This window comes from Cygnus atratus, chromosome 21 (assembly GCF_013377495.2).
Source record: "Cygnus atratus isolate AKBS03 ecotype Queensland, Australia chromosome 21, CAtr_DNAZoo_HiC_assembly, whole genome shotgun sequence".
Lineage (NCBI taxonomy): Eukaryota > Metazoa > Chordata > Aves > Anseriformes > Anatidae > Cygnus > Cygnus atratus.
The window spans coordinates 4,016,290-4,037,683 of NC_066382.1; the positions used below are offsets into that span (position 1 = coordinate 4,016,290).

Genomic DNA, 21,394 nt, shown 5'->3' on the forward strand with positions numbered 1-21,394 from the left:
CAACTGTAATTTATAACTTAATTTAAATGTCCCTTTTACCGTGACCTTTTTCGATCAGACCGGCATTGCATCTGGCAGCTTCTCCTTCAGCGAGGTATCCTTTTGCAATTACAGTCATTACGATCCCCGCTGAAAAGCCTGGCTGAGTTAGGCTGCATTCACGCTACAGTATTAAATAATTGCAGCTCATTAAGAACGCTGCTAGAGTCCAGAGTCCTTTTCTCCGAGGAAAAATTGCAACCGCACTGTAACAGAGCATTGCTCAACTGCTTTGAAACCTACCCAGAAAAGCCAATAAAAGCAGAAGGGATTTTCAGCCAGGCTGTGCTTTCGTGGGGACGCGGACGTGTCCGGCGTCCGTAGGACAGCGCTGGGAGCCGGGAGTCCTCCAGGTCAAGTGCTGGCTCTTCCCCTGAACCACCGCCGGTCAGGGACACATCATGTCACTCGTCAGGGCACAGAGATAGAGAGCCTGCCCTGCCAAACACGAGGTAAATACCACCGCTACTGCGAGAGCGTTTTAAGCCTCGAGTAATACAGCGGAGTCAAAAGACATTTTTCACTGCTGTCAAGCGGGATGCTGCGGTGAATTGTAAAAGAGGCTGGAATTTGCCTGGTACCGCACAGAAAAGGTTTACATAACACCCCCATTTAAGCTCTATTTATTGTAATCTACGCAGGCCTAAGAACACTGATTATTAGCAAGGGATTTGCTCCTCTCACTGAAGCCGACAACGGTCGAGATAGACAACGGCTCTGTAAAACTGCAGCCTGCTTAACAAGGTAGAAAATAGAGAGGAGGGAAAAGAAGACAAGGAAAATGAAAAGAGGAGAGAGAATTACTGCCACGTGGCTCGAGTAGCTAGTTCTGGTGGCATAATTACGCTAATCCAGATAGCTAATTTAATATGAAATGTAATTCAGCCGGCTGCTTTTGGGAGCGCAGCCGAGCGGTTTCAGTTTGAAGCAAGCACTCGTGGCAGCCCCGGCCGGTCGCTAGCAGGGGGACTTGTCTCTGCTGCTGTGCAAGTGGAACATGCTCCCCAGCAAACACTGCACTAGGTGAAAGAGCAAAGCCTATTTCCAAATGTGTAGCCTTCTTTAAAATGCTCGTCCTCCGAAATGGCAAGGTCTGATTTTTATCAGCCATGCCCAGTGCCCAACAAGAGGCTGGCCCCAAATGCTCCTTAATGCCATGGATCCACCCCCGTTTTTTTTAAATTTTAACTCCTCCCCACCTGCTGCACACACACTGAACAATCTGGATCAGAGAAAAAAACACTGCCCTTTTGGACAAGGAAACTATTTTGCTGGGCTCCCTCTGGTGCCCAAGGACAACAAAACCTTGAAGCAATCAAGAACCCAAGCTATCCAACAAAAAGCCTCTGCCTGACAGCCCTTTTTTTTTTTTTTTTTTTTTTTTTTTTGCCAACGAGCTCGCTGGTGAGCGTTGATTTATAACTAGTTGTCTAACAGCTTGGCCTGCAACAAAATTTGAAACTAACAAAAAAAGTTCAGGAGGTGACAGAAATCAATACAGCTGCTTCAGAGGAAAATTATTGCTAGCTCTGGTTTTTAAATATCTGATTTGTGGCATCTGTCAGCTTGGAAAATACAGAAATCAGCCCTCGCTACTTTGGAAAAAAAAATTAAAAATGCAGCAACTTCCATCTCTTACCCCTCGTTCTCATCTATTTTAAGCTTCTATATAGCTCTAATTGCTACAGAGTGATCTAGATGCTAATGATGCAGATTAAAAAGCCAGATGCTTGTGTTGCATCCCCTTGTCACACTGGGTACTGCCAGGCCACCGTGAACAGCTCAAGGCACAGATGCAAAATGCAGAACAGCAGAGGGAGCTCCTTGGGGCAGCTCCTTCCTGGGTCAGCACAACAGCATTGCTAGCACTGCACAAGGGCAAGACCCTGCAAGTTACCCACAGAAGTAGCAACATTAAATGCAAGAGCATTTTAAAGAATTCTTTCCAAAAGTTGAATATTTTATATATTCCAGAACGATTTCTGGAAGTACTTCTGGAAGTACCCATGGCAGTCATTTTCACAGCCCTTTCAGTAGTTTCTTTTGAAAGATCTCCTGACTCATCTTACAAATAAAGCACAGAAGTTTTTTTTTCCCCCTAAGAGCAAGGATAAGGATGAGTGAAAATTCAAAGTGGCAAAACTGTCTCATAGACTTGAAGTGGCTTCATTCTCCAACACGCCCAGGCAGACAGCGATGGCCCCTGAAGTGCTGTGCTACCTCATTTGAACCATGAGAGTAGCTGTTAATGAAGACTCATCCAAAAGGAAAACTAGTAATAATAAGAAATGCTAACATATATTTAAATAATTTTTAATGCTTTCAACCCTGTCTGTAGTTAATGAACAAGAAAATCTTGTCCAAGGGCAAGTTAAAACAGGGAGTAATTTGTCTGGGTGACATGTTACTTCGAACTGAATTTCCTTAAACTGATATTACGCTGTCACATTTGTCACTCATAATGACATGCTCCCGCGTAACAGTGTGTTACGAGAAGTCAGAACAACGCTACTAGTAAGGAGAGATTTGTACAGTATTAGCATATGACTTTCCTCTTCCTTCCGTGCAGCAGTATGCTAGCTTAGGCGGTATTATCTTCTGTTGTAGCATCAAATGCTTCCTTTGATGGTTCAGATCTGCAGGATCTTCCAATTCCTGTAACACCTCAACACATTAAGACATTTAAAAGTCATTTCTTCCAGCCTTTGGATACCTCCATCCTAGGTACGACAACCCAATAGCCTTGCTAGTTGTTGCTTACTCATCTAGGGAAGATGAAGCCATGATTTCGGGAAGATGAAGCCATGATTTCGGGAAGATGAAGCCATGATTTCAGTGCAGGTCTGACATTACCCTTGTGGTGAGATGAGGACAGGGGAAGAAATCCCTAGCAACTCCTCCTTCCTACACACAGCTCCGCCTCAATGAGCTTCTGCAAAACTTCCCATAGAGCTCCCTGGGACACCAGCCACTCTCACACATTCTTCTAATGATGTTCTTTAACCTGTTCTTTAATGCCTCACATGATGTGAGAGTTGTAAAAGCAAAACCCAACGTCATTTCTGCTTCTGAGGCCCTTTTATAGGAATATTTAAACTTCTATTACTTTTTTTCTTAAGGCAATACAAAATCACATGGGAAAACCTTACCCTGAGTTGTCTGACATGGCAAGCCACAGTACAATAACCTGCTTAAATGTTTTGACACTGTTTGCTAGCTGAAGAAAGGACAAGAAGGACATTCTCCATAACCAAACACAGGGTCGTGCCTCCAAAGAGTTCTCAGTCCCACAATGAAGAAATACCCAAGTGCTGAGTTTCCTAAGAGGAGTTCTGCATAACATGATGACAGATTTGGAACCTCTACAGCTATACAGGAGGACAAGGACACACACGTAGGAATATAAATGCAGTTTCACCTGCTTGTCTGAACACACACCAATTTGACCCTGCCACATTTCAGCGCAGGATTTATTGTCATCTGCAAACCAGAACTCTTCACCCCCGGCTCCACATATGTATTACAGATGGGCCAGGCTACACACCAATGCACGTGTTACAAAGAAATTTATCCACAAGTAAAACTTACTGGCACCACAACTGGCCGTTTTTAAAAATCATTCCATGGGATTTTTTCCTTCCTTCTATGGAATAGAAGAAAGCAGCGTGTCAGATGCTTTCCCACACTGAACATGTCATTAGAGCAGGCAATGAGCTTGCAAATAAAGAATGGTGAGCAAAATAAGACAGTTAATTAAGCTGGCCTGACTTGGAAAGGGAATGATTTCTAAGGATTTCCAAATTTCAATTAGCTTGGGACAGGCAAAAAAATATTGGCTAATTAAGTCCTGACCCTCCTGCACGATTTTCAAACTAAGGATCTCCACAGATATCCTGTGCATATAGTCTTTTTGGAGGCTTTTTGGTGGTTTTGTGATTATTAAGAAGCAAAGCCTATCCACACTCAAAGCCCAGAAGGGCTAAAGAAGGCAAAGTGCATTGCTACAGAGGATTAATTACAAAAACCGGCTAACTACGTTGGCTCTCCGAAGGCAGTAATGTTGTCCACAGTGACCCAAAACAAGGTTTGGGACTAACTCAAATTAACATTTCTATTTCCCTTTACACTTAGAAGGGTTCTGACTTGAAGCGATGTGATTCTGCAGCTCACAAGGTAAGAGGAACTGAGTAGCTATAAAAGAAATTGTTTCCATCACCTACCATTTCACCAGTCAAATGGCTTCACACACTCTAGTTCACTTCTGAAACTGGTAAACCAAAAGCCTACTAAATATCATAGAATCATAGAATATCCGAGTTGGAAGGGACCCAGAAATATGCATATTTTCACTTTACGTGACCAATATTTTAAAGGTCTAATGCAATTTTAAGGGCTACAACTACAAACGTGGCACAAAATCTCAAGAGCCCAACCAAGGAGCAGGAGTTGAGGTGTACCTGGAACAGTAAGTGAATGATCACCTCAAGGAGCTGATATATGTGTTGCATTGGGCCTTCCATGATCTTCATTTCTATCTGCTGTAAGTAACAATAAATCATTTGGGGGCTGCAGCATCTGTTATTACATAAATAAAGCACTACCAAAGGAGCTTGTCAAGACTGATTTATATGAAGTGCTGCTCTGAAGTTTATTGGGTTTCCATAATAAGAAATCATACCGTATCAATTCTCTTCCATTAATTTTCTGGGTTACATACCATAATTTCTAAACAAAAACACAACTCAGGGCAGGGTAATGTTCTCAGAATTTATTTATCAGATAAACCTGATATCTGTTTTAAATACACCGTGAACAGAAAGATTAAGAAGAGCACCTTTTGTCAGGACAACAAATCACCCATCTAAACCGTTAAATTAGTCAAAAAGGGTAGGTTCAGAAATAAGTAACTTTCTTAAAACATCCTGCCTGAGCGAACTGTTGTTCATAAGAAAACATTTCTCTAGAAAAAATTCAAAGTGAGCAAGGCAAGTATTTCCACTGCTTTCTAAAAGTTGAGATCCCCAATTGCAGCGCACAGAGAGCTTTGCAGCATTAATAAAATAAACATCAAAGAAGCCTAAGGACTTTTCTGTTCAGGTCAAACCTTCCAGATGGTACGTCCAAGAACATTCAACACTCCACATTCAGGAGCTCTGCTCAGTGGTAACTACTCGGTATCAATACAGGGAGAAAAAGTAGCCTAGAGGGGAACAGAGAGGACGTGAACCACCAAACTTCCAAGAGAAACTTGGAAGAAGAAGGCAAGGTTAACACGAGCTGACTGTAAGAACACCAGTTGCTGTTACACATTAAGATCTGATACGTGGCGGGAGCCATGACAACAACAGTTAGAAGTATTTTTGACACAAAAACAATCCAGCTTCTTCAATGGGTTGCATTAAGAGTTTGCATAGTGCTTTTACTTCACAAGTGTGAAAACCTCCCCCATTCAGAAAATGAATCAGCGCCTATTTTCTAAAATAGATGTGCACCAGAAATACAAAAAGAATCGGAAGAACAGAAAAACGTATCAGGATGAAGCAAGGTCTTGGATGCGAGAAGCCTACAAGTGCAACTACAGGCTCCATAAACTCCCAAGGGATTAAAGGGGCTAATTAAAGTCGATAGCAAAGCAGTGAAATTAAATGAATTTTCTGCAGTAGTCTTTTATTATAGATGACAAGAGGAAAGAAATTCCAATTCCAAAAGCTCTTTGATGATTGCTGGTCTTAGCAGAGATTTGAGTCTCTAGGAAGGATGTCAGGGAACAACTTAGAATACTCCAGAGTGGTAAGACACCAGAACCAGATGGCATTCATCCCAAGGGAAAGGAAGGAAATAACACGTAAAACAGATGAGAAACCGAAGCGGATGCGCAATACAGACTTAACTGCAATTCTTCAACAGCATAAAAATCTTTAACATGCTGGTTTGTCTTAAGTAAAGGGAGCAAAGGAGTAAGATTTATGTATTCATCTCGGTTCTGAAGTGTGCTGCGAAGCTAACTGAGAAATAACACTTGACTTTGCAGATCTGGAAGTGAGAACTAGCATTTAATTTGGGTACAAAATTTCATCTTGGATTTCAGCTGGTTAAACATGTGAGTGTATTGACTTTATCTCAATCATTTTGCAGAATGAAAGTGCTATTGCCATTTATTTTATAAATACTATAGGGGCATATTTTAGGTCTTAATCCCATTCTACTCCTGTGCTGCAGGAAACCAGACAAAAACTGATGCACTCCTTGGAAGGCGTGTAATCAGGCAGAAATGGAAACAAAAACAAAAGGCAAGTGCTTTTGGTAAACTAATCTCACATCAGTAATGATTTTCCCATTAAGAATACAAGAATTTTAACTTTAGTGTGGATATTGAGTTATATATACCTAATCACAGACTGGACCCATTACAAACTGGTCTATAGCTTGCAGAGACCTTCTTTTAATGTTCTGAAGCATTTAAAAGTTTCCTGCAATGAGATGATTTACTGAGAGTAAAGAATCAGTAAACGATATTTAATAGATGTGATTAATTTGATAAGGTCAGTTCCTCTCACTTTAATAAAACCAAAGACCAACATGCCTACAGTACTACCTCTAAACAGATAACCCGCTCTTTGTTGCGATAATCATCACTTAGCTCCTGAACTCAACTGTTCAAGCCCCTGAGATATGTTTTATGCATAAAAGGTGGCTTAAAAAGAGGCAGAACAAAAACTGTTAGTACGGTCAGCAGATCTGTCCCTGTATTTTTTCAGTGTAGCAGATGACCATTTATACTTAATTCCTTTTATTATATTTCAGGAAGGAAACAACAAAGATGCAAAGGTCAGTTTACAGTCACTACCACCACAACTCCCCAGAAGCTGCACACAGGGCTCTGGGGAATACAAAGCCAAGAGATTTCACTCTGCTACTGAGAAAGACGGGATGACAGACAGGTTGTTTCAGCTTGAGCCTTAAATTACCATTCCATGTATCATGATTTACTGGTGTTAGTGACCCCCACCCTTCCCAAAACAGTTACGGTGGCTGCGCTGCAAGCATGTGAACATCTGAACAGACACTCACATCTATATAACCACTCGGTAACACTTTATTTACACACATTATGTTTACACAAGAGAACTGCACATACACGCAGCCAAATACTAATAATGAAGACTGAATTACATGTGGGAAAACTTCAGATGGTCATTACCACATACAGAACACTATATATAGAAGGAAAACTCAGTGCCCTGAGATGAAATAATGATTGCTTTCCTACACGCAGTAGCTAGCTGGACTGAATGAAACCACCTGTGGCCAGGGCAGGTGTCAGCTGGGTGAGCAACCCTTCTAAGCTGGTGGGCTTGACCTGAGCAGCTTGCTACACTGAATGTTCACACATGCTCAAATCTTAAAGGCATCACCCAAAAGTTTGTCATTAAATTTGTAATGAACTTAGAGTGAACAGTGCACGTTTAGGTCTTTGAAACCTAGGTGGTCTTTGAAGCAAAGTTGTTATAGACTAGGCTACAGACTTACTCATGGTGTCATCCCAAAATCAGTTTTACCTCCTAAATATTTTATGCATTTCTGGTTTAAAGCAGCCAAGAATTAAATGTAACGAGTTCATCCATACAGCAGCTCTGTATACTTACTGTATTGAGTGCATTAAGTGTAGTGTCATCACGGGAGGCTGCAACACAACCGTCTTCTGTGGATCCTCCATCACACATGCCTGCAAAAGCTGCCATGCTCCTTTAGAGTTTGAGGGGAAAAAAGTTTAAATCCTTCAGCTTCTGTTTGATGCACACATCATGCAATACAGAAATAGTACATTTACACCTTAAATAATGAATTTCAGGGCCTTGCAAAACTGCAGAAATAAGTAAAATGAGGCACCACATGAACACTGCCATTTTCTACAGACCTGTATCACCTCGGCATATGAAATAACTCCAATGTAAAGTGGATTGTATTAATTAAAAATCTGCACTGCGGTAGTACCATAGCGTGATTGGGACTATGGGAGATGTAACCTACAGGCACAAGGGCACAGTCTTGCCAGAGACAGCAAACTTGTTATTGCAAATTTAGTTTAATTATGTTACAAAGCTGGCTTAAACTGCAGATTCCCAACATCTCTGAATTGTTGCAAGCTAGAATTAATTCATTTACTCACATTCTGAATTATGAGGCCACTAGTGTAAAAGCCTGATATTTCTTTATCTAATTAATCTAGCAAGCATACTAAAATTCTGTATATAACTGAAAAATGATTGTGCTCGCCCAGCATCATCAAACCAGCGCATCCGTGTATCGGACTAAAGGTCTCAGTTTACCCAGCTGACTGCCATGTTAAACCAAAAAAAATACTAAAGGAGTGACCATAGCCAGCTGTTGCACAAGGGGGAAGCCCACATGTCCGCTAGGGCACTCTAAAGATGTGGGGAGTGTCCTGGCTGTAATTACCTTGCTGCCCGGAGGTACATGAGTAAGTCACAGTCGTTGACCCCCGGCATCCACACAAGCTCTTCATGCTGTGTCACCGTGTCACCATCTGGGGAAGGAAATGGCTGCAGATCAGGAAGCTTAGCCTAGGAAAAAAAAAAAAAAAAAGAAGAGTTCGTACGGACATTGGAGTTGTCAATGTTCGGAGGATGCACAAGCATTACTAGTACCAAAGTCTGCAAGCTCTCTGGAATAATCCCAACTCATAGATGGAAGATGTTCATGCAACAGATGACGAAGAGATTAGATCCACATTTTTGAAGTTTATGGAGAAACTGAGTCATGAAGATCTATCCACTTTATCCATCAGTCCTTTTAAAAGGGCAGTTCATTGTCTGCCAGTCACGCGGGATTAAGACCACTTCCCAGTCCACCAGCGTGAAGCCCTTCTACATTTATACCATGTGCAATCCTGCCTGCAGAAATGCCAGTGTGGAATTAAGCCATTTTGAACCACACATATAGTCCTCACCTATACTAAAATCAAATACTGCTGGACAATCTACTGTGAAAGATAGATTTCATTTGTCAAAAAGATGCTGTTACAACTCCTGCTTGCCAGGCTAAAACATACTGCTATAACGATAAAAGACAACAAGAATATGGCTAGCATGTGTTTTATTTTGATACCTCAGTAAAAAAAAAATTATACATTTGACATAAAGTTTTAACAAAATCCTCTGTAAATTATTAAGAATCCAAAGAGAAAAAGAAATTTCCTGAAAGTGAGATAGCTCAGTGAAATGAACCCTGCCTCTAACGAAGCATTGCACTGGATCCAGAGACCCAATTAGCATCTTTAGTCATCTACTGCAATGGGATGAGATAGCTGAGAGCCTCTTCGGAAACAGCTTTTAAGCCCTATAATTACCTCCTATACTTACAACGCTAAACATATTTGAGAGGCAACGTTTATACATAACCAGTAATTACAAGTCGCAGGTTCAGATGTCTTTCATGTTCTGCTCTTTAATCTGTACTTTGTTTTACTTCTTCCCTGGGAAAGCGGCTCTGTCATTGAGCTTCTCTTCGGGAAAAGGATAAGCAAGCATCACACCACGAGGACATCGATTTCTGTGCGAGCTCTGCATGCTAGCAACCTCCTTCTAGCAGCCAAGGGGCTTTCACAACTGATGCTCAGCCTTGCGTGCCCCAGGAACAAGCTCAGCATTACTTGAGTTACTCCTAAGAGCAACTTCCTCTTGAACACCTCTGGTCAGCTGCTAGCCAGAAGTTTCCAGAGGAGAACATTTAGCAGAGGCCTGCTATCCCTCTCCTCTTCTATACATGAACTTTGATAATTGCAATTCTCCAAAGCATTTAGCTCCACTCACATCCCTACTCCCTGTTACGACACAAGCAGTACTTTGACATCTGCATACAAAAAAAAAACAGCAGTCCTGTACCCTCTGCAACATATAATTTAAGGAAAAGGAAGGCAGCAGAAATCATCAGAAAACACCAGTGGGACCTCAGGGTAGTTAAGGGTGTGTTTCTGGATTCTCGTGCATATAACTCATTCTCAGGAAGGCAAAAGCGTGCCCATACCCGGAGCTAACAGAGCTGTGCGTAGAGGGGGCTGTTCACACACCTCCCATTGAATGAATGAGACTGCAACACAACGCGGCAAAAATCTTCAATATGACTTCGTACCTCAGCCAAAGCCTGCAATCCACCATTCGTACCTCGTAAGATTAAACCTTACACTAATTAACAGGATGAGAATACATCTTGTCGGAGGTGACACTAGCCAGAACCACAGATGCTCGGCATAGAATAAAAGAACTGTGCAACTTTAAAACACTGAACTAGTGAGCCAGCAAAAATTAGCAGTGTTCGGTAACTGTGGACCTTCCTTCCTTCTATTTTTCTCCATCCATACTTGCACCTGGCAATTATATCTTCCAGCACAGCTGATTACTACCTGCCAAAACATTACATGACAATTTGAAATGAAGGTTGTTTTGGAAGTATCATTTACAGTGCTCTTATTATGACTAACAGAAAGAATAATACAGGTTTAATTGACAAGAACTCTTTTCCCCTCAATACAAAGCATCCTCGAGGACTAAATTATACAAACGTTGACTATCACCAGTTGTTAAACAAGACTGAAAAAGGAGTCTGAATGAATATTTATCACGTGGATGCAAAAAATCCAGTGGTGGGACGGTACAAAGGCAGCCCCACAGGCAGAGGAGACTGCTCCCAGTGACAGGCCTGGCCTTACAAGCCAGCTATCCACCAAAGATCCACCAGAACAGTTGTTAATGCTGTAAAAGCAGATTATTTCCCAAGCTCATGAAAGACAGAAGGAATATCTTCTACTTCCCACTACTTGAACACATTCGGTATGATTTCTCAAATTTTAACAGCCCAAATGAATTAAGGCACTGATTTTAAGACCTTGCAATTCTTTTTACTTCTCAGAGACAAACAAACAACATTGCTGAGCTCTCCCATCTTTAAAATTGAAGCTTATCCTCTCTTTACAGCATCAGGAAGTTTGTTTTTTTTTTTTTTAATTACATTAAAAACTTCCTGGGAAATACAAATAAAATACTATGCCATGACTTCTATAGTGTATAGATGTAAGAGATATATTTCAATAATAATAATATTTCAATAATAATTCTCCAGCATTACCGTGCCTCCCATTCAAAAAGATTTAAGCTGTTCTGTGTCAAAATTATGCAGGACAAAAGGGCGAGGACCAGCTAGCCTCTTCCTGACAGTAGGAGACTACACGTCATGGTTCTGTTAAAACATGGCAGGGCACAAAGAGGGCATTTAGAAAAAGGTCCATCCCTAGCAGCTGCCAAAATTGCTCTAATTACAAACACTGCTTTCATTTTAAGACAAGTGACGAACGAGTAAATACACAACGGCCCCACTGACTCTTACGCTCAAGTGCCACCGTTGCCCAAACTCTGTTTAACATGTAAAAATATGAAGACAGCATGTACAGGCTGCAAATGAAAGCGTGGGTCAAGGAGGAAATGCAGAGCCACAGACGTGACACCACAAAGAGCACAGTCACAAATGGAAGAGGGAAAACAAATTCACAGCAAATTCCGAATTGGCGACAGCCGTAACAACAGCCACACTCAAACGCGCCATGTCCTGGATTAAGAGATGAACACGTGCATAAAAATACAGGTGTATCTCAACATACTTGCTGTTCAGGAAAATCTTTTGCAGGTTTAAAGTTCCCCTACCTTCTAAGTTTGTCATCTTTTTCTTGGAAACCTGCTGCCTTTTTACTCCTAAGAGAACTCCATTTTGTTCAAACATATTGATTAATGAAAAGGACTTCAAATGCCATAAGTAACATACTACCAGCTTGACAATTTTACCATAAAAAGGGAAGTTAAAACATCTACTTTGACTATAACTGGAAAACAATACCAAACTAGGTTTTTTGTTTTGTTTTGTTTTGATATAGTCAATTAACATACTGTTTGGTAAAAATCAGCTGAGAACGCATTCATTTTTAACTCCAGAATGTGCCCAACAACAGCTGGGGTTTTATCCTCCTTAATTTCCAGTAGTTATTCAGATTCCTTCAATCCAATTCTAGAATCGATCCAATAGCACTTTCACTAGTAAAAATCATTCAAATATCAACATTTGACACATTAATCTCATTAACTAAGCTAAGGAGTTCTAGGGAACTCGTGATTACTCTCAAATTCACAGTATTTGAGCAATTTGAGCAGTATTTGATACAATTTTAAATAAGTGTCCTCTGAACAGATCAAATGCCAAGAACCACGTCCTCTAGCTATTAAAGTACAAACAGAATCCCTTACCTGATGACTGGGTCCAACTCTGATTTCACCTTGGGTACTGTTTAGCCTCCTAATATAAAAAGAAAAACCAGTAATGAGAACGAAGTATGATTAATGAAACTCAGGCTTACGGTCTGCATTTTTTGTCATTGTATTTGCAATGCAAATGGAAGAGAAGCAAAAATTATTTCAAAAAAAAAAAAGTAATACTCAGGATATTACAGGCCACACTGCAAATGATAAAAACCAATGGGACAAGTCTGGAAGGTTTTAGTCACACTGTTGGAGCCAAGAGTAATTCCCTAGTGTGATCTGAAGTCACAGCAGCAGGAAGCACCAGGCAGCTGATGAAGGGATGCACATCGTGCTCTTTTTGAAGCTTAGATGCCACGCAATATAGAAATAACGCTGGCTTCTAATCGAGATCCTTTAAAAGCCCTTTTACAGTTCTCTACAGCTCTGAACTGCTCAGTGCTTGAGTCAGCCAGCTCTAAAGCCTGCTCTGCAGAGCATCGCCTTCCAGCGAGCATCCATCTGACTTTTACGAGGGCGATGATCCATTAATTGCTTATTTCAACACCAGATCTAAAATAATGCACGCAACACACAAAGCGCTAAGCTACAGAAAAATACGAGGGAAATAACACGTTCCTTATGGACACCTTGATGGGCATTTTCATTTGGAAAAAGAAAATATTTTAAAGAAAAAATATTCGTGTTATTAATGTTTGAACAGAGAGCCTCGTGTTACCAGAATCTGCAGCAATAATGCCATTTCTTCCAGGCTATCTGACATGGCTAAAGCTATTTTTCCTATGAGATTTTGACTAACCAAGGATAAATAAAGCTTCTTTATCACTAACGCCTGCCCTTTGACCCTTTTTCTTTATAAAAAGAATTACCATATAATCAGCGAGGCACACCAACAAAATTATTTACTGGAATACTCCCTTCCCAGTGGCTATTTTAAGCCATGGCACTCGTTTGCTGCCATCTCCTTCCTCACCCAGCTCTTGGCAAGAGCCACCTCACCAGTCCACAACGGCATCTGTGCCTCAGCACCAGTACTCGGGGTACTGAACACAGCTACCGCCAAGAAAGCTCCATCACCCTCCAAGATGCCCGTAAAATAAGTATTAAGGACCAGAACCAAACCCGAAGAAATTTAGTGTCAAGACCAACATTGTTCTTTGCCTCCAGGTTGCGTGTATTTAGACATCTTCCATTTAAGAGTATTAACCCACTGGCAAGGAAGAAGGTATGCAGAAGCCTAAAAACTATCCATCTGGCACAGCAAACTTGAGTTCATCTTGCAATTTGCTGTTTTAGGAATAACGACATCATTTGACAAGCAAGCTGCTGCCCTGCAGGATTTCATATTCGCCCCGCTACGCTCATGGTGATTGCAAGCCATCAAGAAAACCACATTTCTTTAAAACATAGAAAGTAGAACCACCACCAGAAACTGCCAGCCCTGTGCCAAGCTACCAAGCAAAGCAGCGAGTGTCATCACAAAATAAAACCAGCGGATTTTCTGACATGACCATTTGCATATCTTTATGAACATTTTCATCTCAACACATCAAACTACGTTGCAAATGTTTATTAAACTGAACTTGACCGTGCTGAGCATTGTGAAATTTTATTCACAAGTGGGGAAACTGCAGCAGCAGATCTGAACGGACCTTAGCCAAGGCAAGGTGACAGTGGGGCCTGTCAGACAGTACTCCAAACAGGTTCTGTGATACCCAGGCTGATGTCCCGATGCCTACACAACGCCGCCTTCCTGGGAAGCCGATCTACGCTGCAGCTGCACGTGCCAAACTCTCCCGAAAGGGAGAACGTGTCAAAGTCCTTTCCTCTCATGGATGCTTCTGCAAGTCGAGCTGACACCATCCTCTGGCTTCCAGGTTATGCAGAGAAATGACTCAACCAGAAACCCCATTTTGTACCTACAACTAAGTTATAAATGAAATACTCTGATGCACGTACTTTTTTTTTTTTATTTTTTTTTTTACAGCTACAGGGTGTCAGGATTTGTCCCTGTAAGGAACAAAGGGGAAGCTGCCACGAAAATGCTGACGCTCTTCCTCGATTCCCAGAATCCATTTTACAGCCGTGCACCTCTCTACTAGTCAGTGCAAGTCACACCTGAAACATGTCCATGCAGCTACAATGCCTCGCATGAGCCAAGCTCTGCACAAATCAGTTGGGTGTTTTACCAGAAAGGTAAAACCACTTTCTGGGTAGGGAGGGGAAAAAAAAAAAATCTAAATATTCCCTGACTTCCATTTCCTTCATTTGCATCACACTGAATATGAATAACAAAGGATTTGAGAATCAAGACCGCACATGCTGTAGCATCCTGTTAGTAGCTGTGAAGATAAAAGCAAAACCTTGGATGGGACCCGTGCTCGTAACGGCGTTGGTGCAGAGTTCGCTGGGAAAACTCGTGGCTGTCCGACCGCGATTCTTCACGTGCAGGTAACGTGTCAGGAGAGAAACAGTTGGGTGTGCCTTTTTATCACTTGTTTCAAATTTCCCGATTATATTCCTGCCCCAAAGTTGCCCCCCAAGGTATGGACCGAGCTGCTGTGCAGGGAGCTCGCTTGGACCACGCTGCCCCGCGCTTCCCGAGGGCACGGAGCCAATGGCTCGGCAAGTGCGCGCGACCTGCAGAGCGCTGTGCAGGCAGCTTCCACCTCCCCAGGAATGGGTTTGCAAATGGGAAGAAATTTCTCCCTCTGGAAACTAAAACGCGCCGTAGACTTGGAAGCTAAATTATCTTGCTGGCGCGCAATTACGAGAATAATGGAGAGGCGCCCCGTGTTTATTCGGCGGGGAAGAAAAAAGAGTACCCAACGCCGAGTATGAAATCTGACACAAAAGGAACGGATGTAACAAAGCAGTATCCATGGCAACAACAACTTAATATTTCAGTCCTCTTCAGCTGCAGTGGATTAAATATAATGACAAGATGTTCCCTTTGAAAAGTAACCTGCTGCCATGGCAACGTTGTGCTCTGCAAAGTAAACAGGGGCTGCTCGGAGAGGAGATGGAAGCCTGCGACTGCATATCAAGAAGGCGAGGAGCCTCCGGAGCAGAGCAGCGGGGCAAAGCTCAGAGATGCTGAGCTCAGGAATGCTTGAGCCTGATCCGAAGCATCGGGGGAGGATGGCAGTTCGAGGCAAAAAGAAGTGCTGCTGAGAGATGGTGGTTCAGAGGTGAGGAAGGGAAAAGAACAGGAGGCAGCACAGGGTGGTGCAGGGCTTTCATTTACCGGTTGCAGAAAGGAGGAGGACAGGAGGCTGCCAACACCAGCTCCTGTGTGGCTTCCAGGAGAGAAGCAAGCTTAGCCCCCCGTTAGTCACCCGCCTTCCTGCCTGTGCCAGGCATCGCTTGCACCGGAGCTGGCTCAGCCCCTGCTCCCGACAGGCAAGGGAGAGGGACTGAGCTACCATGAAACACTTGAGGTTGGCTCTGAGACGACTCAGGATCAGGATCTGCAGCACCAACTGCTCTCACGCTGTCCCCAGAACCGTGCTGAATTCCAGGCTGGAAATTGCCAGCAAAGCTCTGCAGAGTTCAGAGGTGGTATAGATGTGTTTGCAGACCTGTGTGCAGTGCCTCTCTGCACCGTCCTACCTTTGTGCTGCCCCTGACGTGGCTCCAGGGCAGCCCTTGAAGCCAGCAGGCTCGGTGACAGCTCCTGTGGGGAAGGCAGGCTTCTGAAAGGCAGCAGGCAGGGGGTGTGCTGAAGGTGGACCTGCCAGGTCAGGGATCAAGCGCACAAGGTGCAACCTCCGAAATTGAGATACTGCTTCTTTCATGCTTCCCTTTTTTTAAACCACCGAAGTTCAGCAAGACACAAACTATGCAGTAATTGCACGGTTTTGATGCTGAGAAACAGGCCTGAGACGGGGTGAGAGAGGTGGTACTGCCGCAGAGCCACACCAAACCATCTGCAGTCCTCCCCCGGACCTCTCCAGCTGCTTTCACCCGCTCATGGTCCACGGCTCAGCTGCACTTTGCTGCGGCCACCACGCACTCACTGCTCCTCGCCACGCACTGTGCTTCCACTGCCTCTCTGAAACGCCTGCCACCAGCCAGCCACAGCTCAGAGAAGGTGAAAACAGCTTGATATTACTGTTATTTAAAAAAATAAAGTAAAAATCAGCCCAAACTGCACATGTAGGACAGCATTCTGTGCTACCTGTTCAACCACTCTTGGCATAACCATTCCCGATTCTGTATACGAGGTGATCTGTAATTAAGCTAGAGGGATGCTTCAGCAGAAGGCTGTTTATAAACAAGCAGAAATGCTCAGCCACAAATGACCTCCCAAGAAGTTTTTCCCATCCTCTTTGCAGCAGGAAAAACAGCTTAAAAGTAGGATATGCAGATTTTTTTTGTTGGCTTGTGTGGTCTTTTTTTTTTTTAAAGAATACAAATAATTAGCACTAACTACTGAATCTTAGGAGATTTTGGTTTAGTTATTAAGCTCAGCAAAAAAAAATACGTTCTAAAATTCAGAGCCAGATTAGATTACATCTATTTCAGACAGATTAATTATAAATTGCAATCACACACTTCACACTGATGTAACCAAAAAGTCACTGGCAAGATAACCAGTTACATAAACTCAAGTGAGACACAAGAAGGCAATTCCTGGATATTTGTGGTTTCTGTAGAGTAAGTAAAAGTTTGAAGTCATTACGAAAGTCTTAAGGTTTTTTTTGTTTGTTTGTTTGTTTAAATACTTTTAAACAAATGCTCCTATACACCAGATGAAAAAAAATAGTCTTCAGAAGCAGTTTTAAAAACATCTGGCAAGGATCATTCTGCTCCATCTCTAGGGGGACAAAACCAGAGAGAAGGAAGTTACTGCAGGCCAACTTCAGCTGGTTATAAAAGAGCTTAGCGGGGCTTGCAAGGCTGCCTGGCATCCCACTGAAGAGCCCACTCGGCTGGACGTTGTTTCATTTTATTCTGTGCATCCCCACGACAAAACTGAGCTCGCCTTGCCACGCTCCTCCCTCACACAGCAGCACGCAGGCTCTGTCTTTAAAGACACAGAGCTCACCAACATTTGCTTCTCTGCAGCACTAAACCACTCTAACATCTCAGCACAGCGATGCAAAGCAGAAATCAGAGCTGCGTCGTGTTTGTGGGCAGCATCTCACAGCCCTCTTCCTGCTTTCCTGGGCACCTGCGCACGGCCCCTGAGCCGCACGGATCCTCGCTCTGACTCAGACGGGCTCCTCCACCAGCTACGTGTTCACGCCACGCGGTGAAAATACACATGGAACAACCAAGTTCGCGACATTCACACGTTAACCAAAGAACCACAAACCTGTAAGTTGGATGCCTGAGAATAACAGGGGTGGCTTTTTCTTTCCTCCTTCTAAACAAGCAGCAATTCCTGCTTAAAGATTAGGCACATGATTTTGCCCTCATTACACAGGTGCACAATATCTCAACCTGTAAATTAAACAGCTCGCTAACTTGTCCCAACAATTACTTCCTACCATCAGAAATCTGACCTGAAGTTACACAACATGTGCCCAGCTTGCACCTGTGTCTTAACGCAGTTTTATCAAGATTTAAAAATCCCTTTTCTAGATATCTTAGTGCTCAAAAGATATTCTTGTTAGCACTCAGCCTCTAGTAAGCATAAGTTTCCTTTATAACCTATTGTACAGTAATGGGTTATAATAAAAAAATGCAGAAGCAATTTTGTGTTCTGAGTGAAAAAAATTAAACCTGTATTTCTGCCAAATAAACTCATGTGGGAACATCTCTCGAGATTGCTTAATCTAAAGCAGGAATGAATCAACGTGTCCCAACATTTCCATCCCCAGCACAAGCTCCAACCTGCCGGCTGACTGCAGAGGCAGACCTGAAGAAAGCAGAGGACTGGGCTTTCTGCATCCACGCTGCTGTTTGAGGAAGGAAGTACTTGCAGAAGTCTGAGTCAGACAGGGAAAGCTTTTTCAAGATAATGTTATTTTTGCAATGGGTTTCAATTTGAGAAGTGAGACTACGCGCTCCTCCCAACTCTTCTCCTCTGCTGAGAAGGCACGATGGAAGCAATCGGGGCAGAGCCACTGTGACAACGCGTTCTTGCAAGGACACGAGCATTCTCTCCATCGAGGGGTTACCTGCGTGGGTAACACTGTACTTTGAGCACAGAGCCAAAAGAATGAGTTCGTAGAAACCCCTGCATGATCCGAGGTTCTCTTTTAGCTGGTCTGTATGAGATTTCTAAAATTTCATTTCTAAAATTTTGGTTTGTTTTCATGATTTCTAAAACCTCATGCAGAGTTCTGAGTCACCAGAATGTTACTGGCTTACAAGCAACACTTACGCAGAACAAATAAGTATGTAAATGAGTTCAACATCAAATCACGTTGCTTGCAGTGTTTACCTTGAAAGGTTTCTAAAATGGCAGGGCAATACCTTTGCACTTCCCACACCAAATAATTGCCATTGGATCATGCTAAATACCGCATCAGCATCACCCCTGCAGCACAGCCAGTGTATTTGCAGGACAGTGGGACCAGGCAGCAATCTGCCCGTTTAATTTCTTTCCATGAAGCTTCACCGAGGCCAGACCTACTGCTCAGTCTCTCAGCTTGCTGGGAAACACCAAGGTCCAGCTTCTTTGCACAGCAGACACACAAGGAAGCAACAGCACAGGTTAAAGTTGCTGAACATGAAGAATGCAAAGCACAAAGCAAGCTCGAAGATAGCTCTAATTCTGCCTTGCTGACCTGGAAATACAAAGCTCTAATTAAAACAAATCACAGCCTAGAGAACTGGGAGGAAGGGGGGAGAGATCATCTTACTGATCTACAGCCTTGAAAGAAGCAAAAATGAAGCCAGAAAAAAAGAATTCAGGCTATCAAGTACTCAGCCAGCATTTCTTCATCCGAAGGACAGAATACAAGCACTTCCCCTCATAAATTTACATCTTTGACCAGGGTGCGGTGAAAGAGCTGCAGCTCCAAGCAGCTCCCATCACCAGGCTCCCAGCTGGAGAAAATCCTTTGGGCACCCGCAGCCCGAAAATTCACCCTGAGCAGGAGCTGCAGGGCAATCCCACACGCTGAGCAAGGACAGGGGTCTCTGCAGCTCACTGAATACCTTGCCAGCACCACTGGTAACTTAGGTAGAAGTAGGCTGCCTGCTAGTTTTCGGTGGTGGTGTTTTTTTTAACCCAAGTACGCCCTCGCACAGCCCCGCACAACAGGCACACACCTAAGGAGCTGCTTTGACTCCCCGCTTGCTGACCAGCCCCACAAGTGGCACAACTGCTGGAAGACATTTGTGTTGAAGCACGTGGAAAGGAAAGGAAAAACCGAGATCTGAGAAACGCCAAAGATCTGCAGCAAGCAGAGCACAAGGAAAAAAACACCTCTATACATTCACTGGGGGCAGGGACCTCCCGATTCCACACCAACCCAGCGCTGACACCAGGGGTACCGTTCAGCGGGGAGCTCCGGGAGTTGACACAGCCAAGGCTGCATCCACAAGCTCTCCTGTGCAAGTGATTAAGCAAAGGACACCGCATTTGGCCTATCGTTCCAACAGGATTTGCTTTGCCAAATGCAATACTTGGGTTTGACAAACACATTTCGTAACAACCTGGGGGTGTTTCCAGTTTTGCCCACCTGTGCCAATTTAACTTCACCTCATACTCATCAAAAATAAGAGTGACCAAATTTTCTTTTCAAGTTACAAGGGGCATTTTTTCCTTCACATCCTTTTTAAACGTGTGCACAAACGATAGCTGAGGACCAGCACTAAGCAGACTGCTTTGTACGCCCCCCCTTACACATTCACTCCTGCTTGTAAGTGAACGAATAAGATGTTAAAGACATCAGTTCTCATAGCCCCGTGTTCCTGCACAGCAGCAGCATGTTCCCGTATGCACTCCAGCAGCTCCTTTATTAGGAATAAGAATGCTTCCCAGCCTCGGCCTATGGAGACAGCACTTAACTACCAAGCGATTCAGCCAGACAAGTTTAGGGGCACTGGGCACGACTTCGCTCCAACCACTGCCAAAACTCAGCAGCGACCCACGCTGGACAAGCGTCCTGGATCTTTAGGCTCTCTACATACAAATGGAAAAGGGAACGCTATTTCAGGTACCGACACAGCACTGATGTGGGTGCAATTAAGCAGCCTGGTTCATCACCCGCTCTGACGAGGGCAGGAGGGGAAGCCCGGTGACACACACCGCGCGGGTGAAGCGGCAACAGGTCCACCGTGGCTGTTCGGTTGCGGAGATGTCACCGCGCTCAGCAGGGACCAGCCTGACACCTCTGGATGTGCTCCCGTACCAGGAGAACAAGCCCCCTGCCCCAAGCACCCCGTGGGGCAGGTTACGGCATCCCATCATACACAAGGCCGGGGCAGGGGAACGCACTGCGGAGTCGAGTTGGCTCCCACTCATTAACAACGCCCAGCCCTCTCCAACCAAGATACTCAGCAGCAACAAGTCACTGCCGGCTGTAGCTAGCCCACAAGGACCTCGGGCCAGCCGCAGCCGTGCTATCGTTACACAACACAGAGTCCTCATCCTGCTCAGCAGCGGGCTAAAAACATTTTAGCATGCCATCTCGCTGGCCTGGTAAGGCAGCTGTGGCTGCAGCTTCCCCAGCTGCCCTGTGAGAAGCCTCTCCAGGCATAGATGCACAAGTCCTATTTGCATGCAACTGACAAGCAAGGAGAACTATGCTGGCTACCTGGATTTTTAATTCTTCAGGAAAAAACGACTGTTTGGTGCCCCTCAGCCGTGCCCAGAACCACACACCCATGACCAGCCGGGCTCTGAGCCTCCCAAAGCGTTCCCTGCACCGGCTGCTGCGGGCCCAAGCGCTCCCCGGCAGCTGCTTCGGTAACGCTGCATCCTGCAGGCTGCTTCTGCAGCTCCCTCCAGCCCTGCCACAAGGTTGGCATGCAGACAGCACGACCGAAATCAAAACTGCACCACGAAGGGAGGGGAAAAAAATAAAAATAAAACCGTCAGCCCGGAGAGCTTCAGCGTTTTGCCACATGCA

The 21,394-nt window shown here is 43.9% G+C and overlaps 1 protein-coding gene across 4 annotated transcripts in view; it reads right to left on the reverse strand.

Moving 5' to 3' along the window:
* The window catches only part of RERE (arginine-glutamic acid dipeptide repeats), a 232,765-nt gene that overhangs the window by 79,651 nt on the left and 131,720 nt on the right, over positions 1-21,394 (reverse strand). For all 4 annotated transcript variants that reach the window (XM_035557534.2, XM_035557535.2, XM_050714887.1 and 1 more), the window contains 3 exons: positions 12,351-12,399; positions 8,500-8,624; positions 7,686-7,785 (listed from right to left, as the gene is read on the reverse strand). In XM_035557534.2, coding sequence (XP_035413427.1) covers positions 7,686-7,785; positions 8,500-8,624; positions 12,351-12,399 — 274 coding nt within the window. The remainder of the gene's footprint in view (positions 1-7,685; positions 7,786-8,499; positions 8,625-12,350; positions 12,400-21,394) is intronic.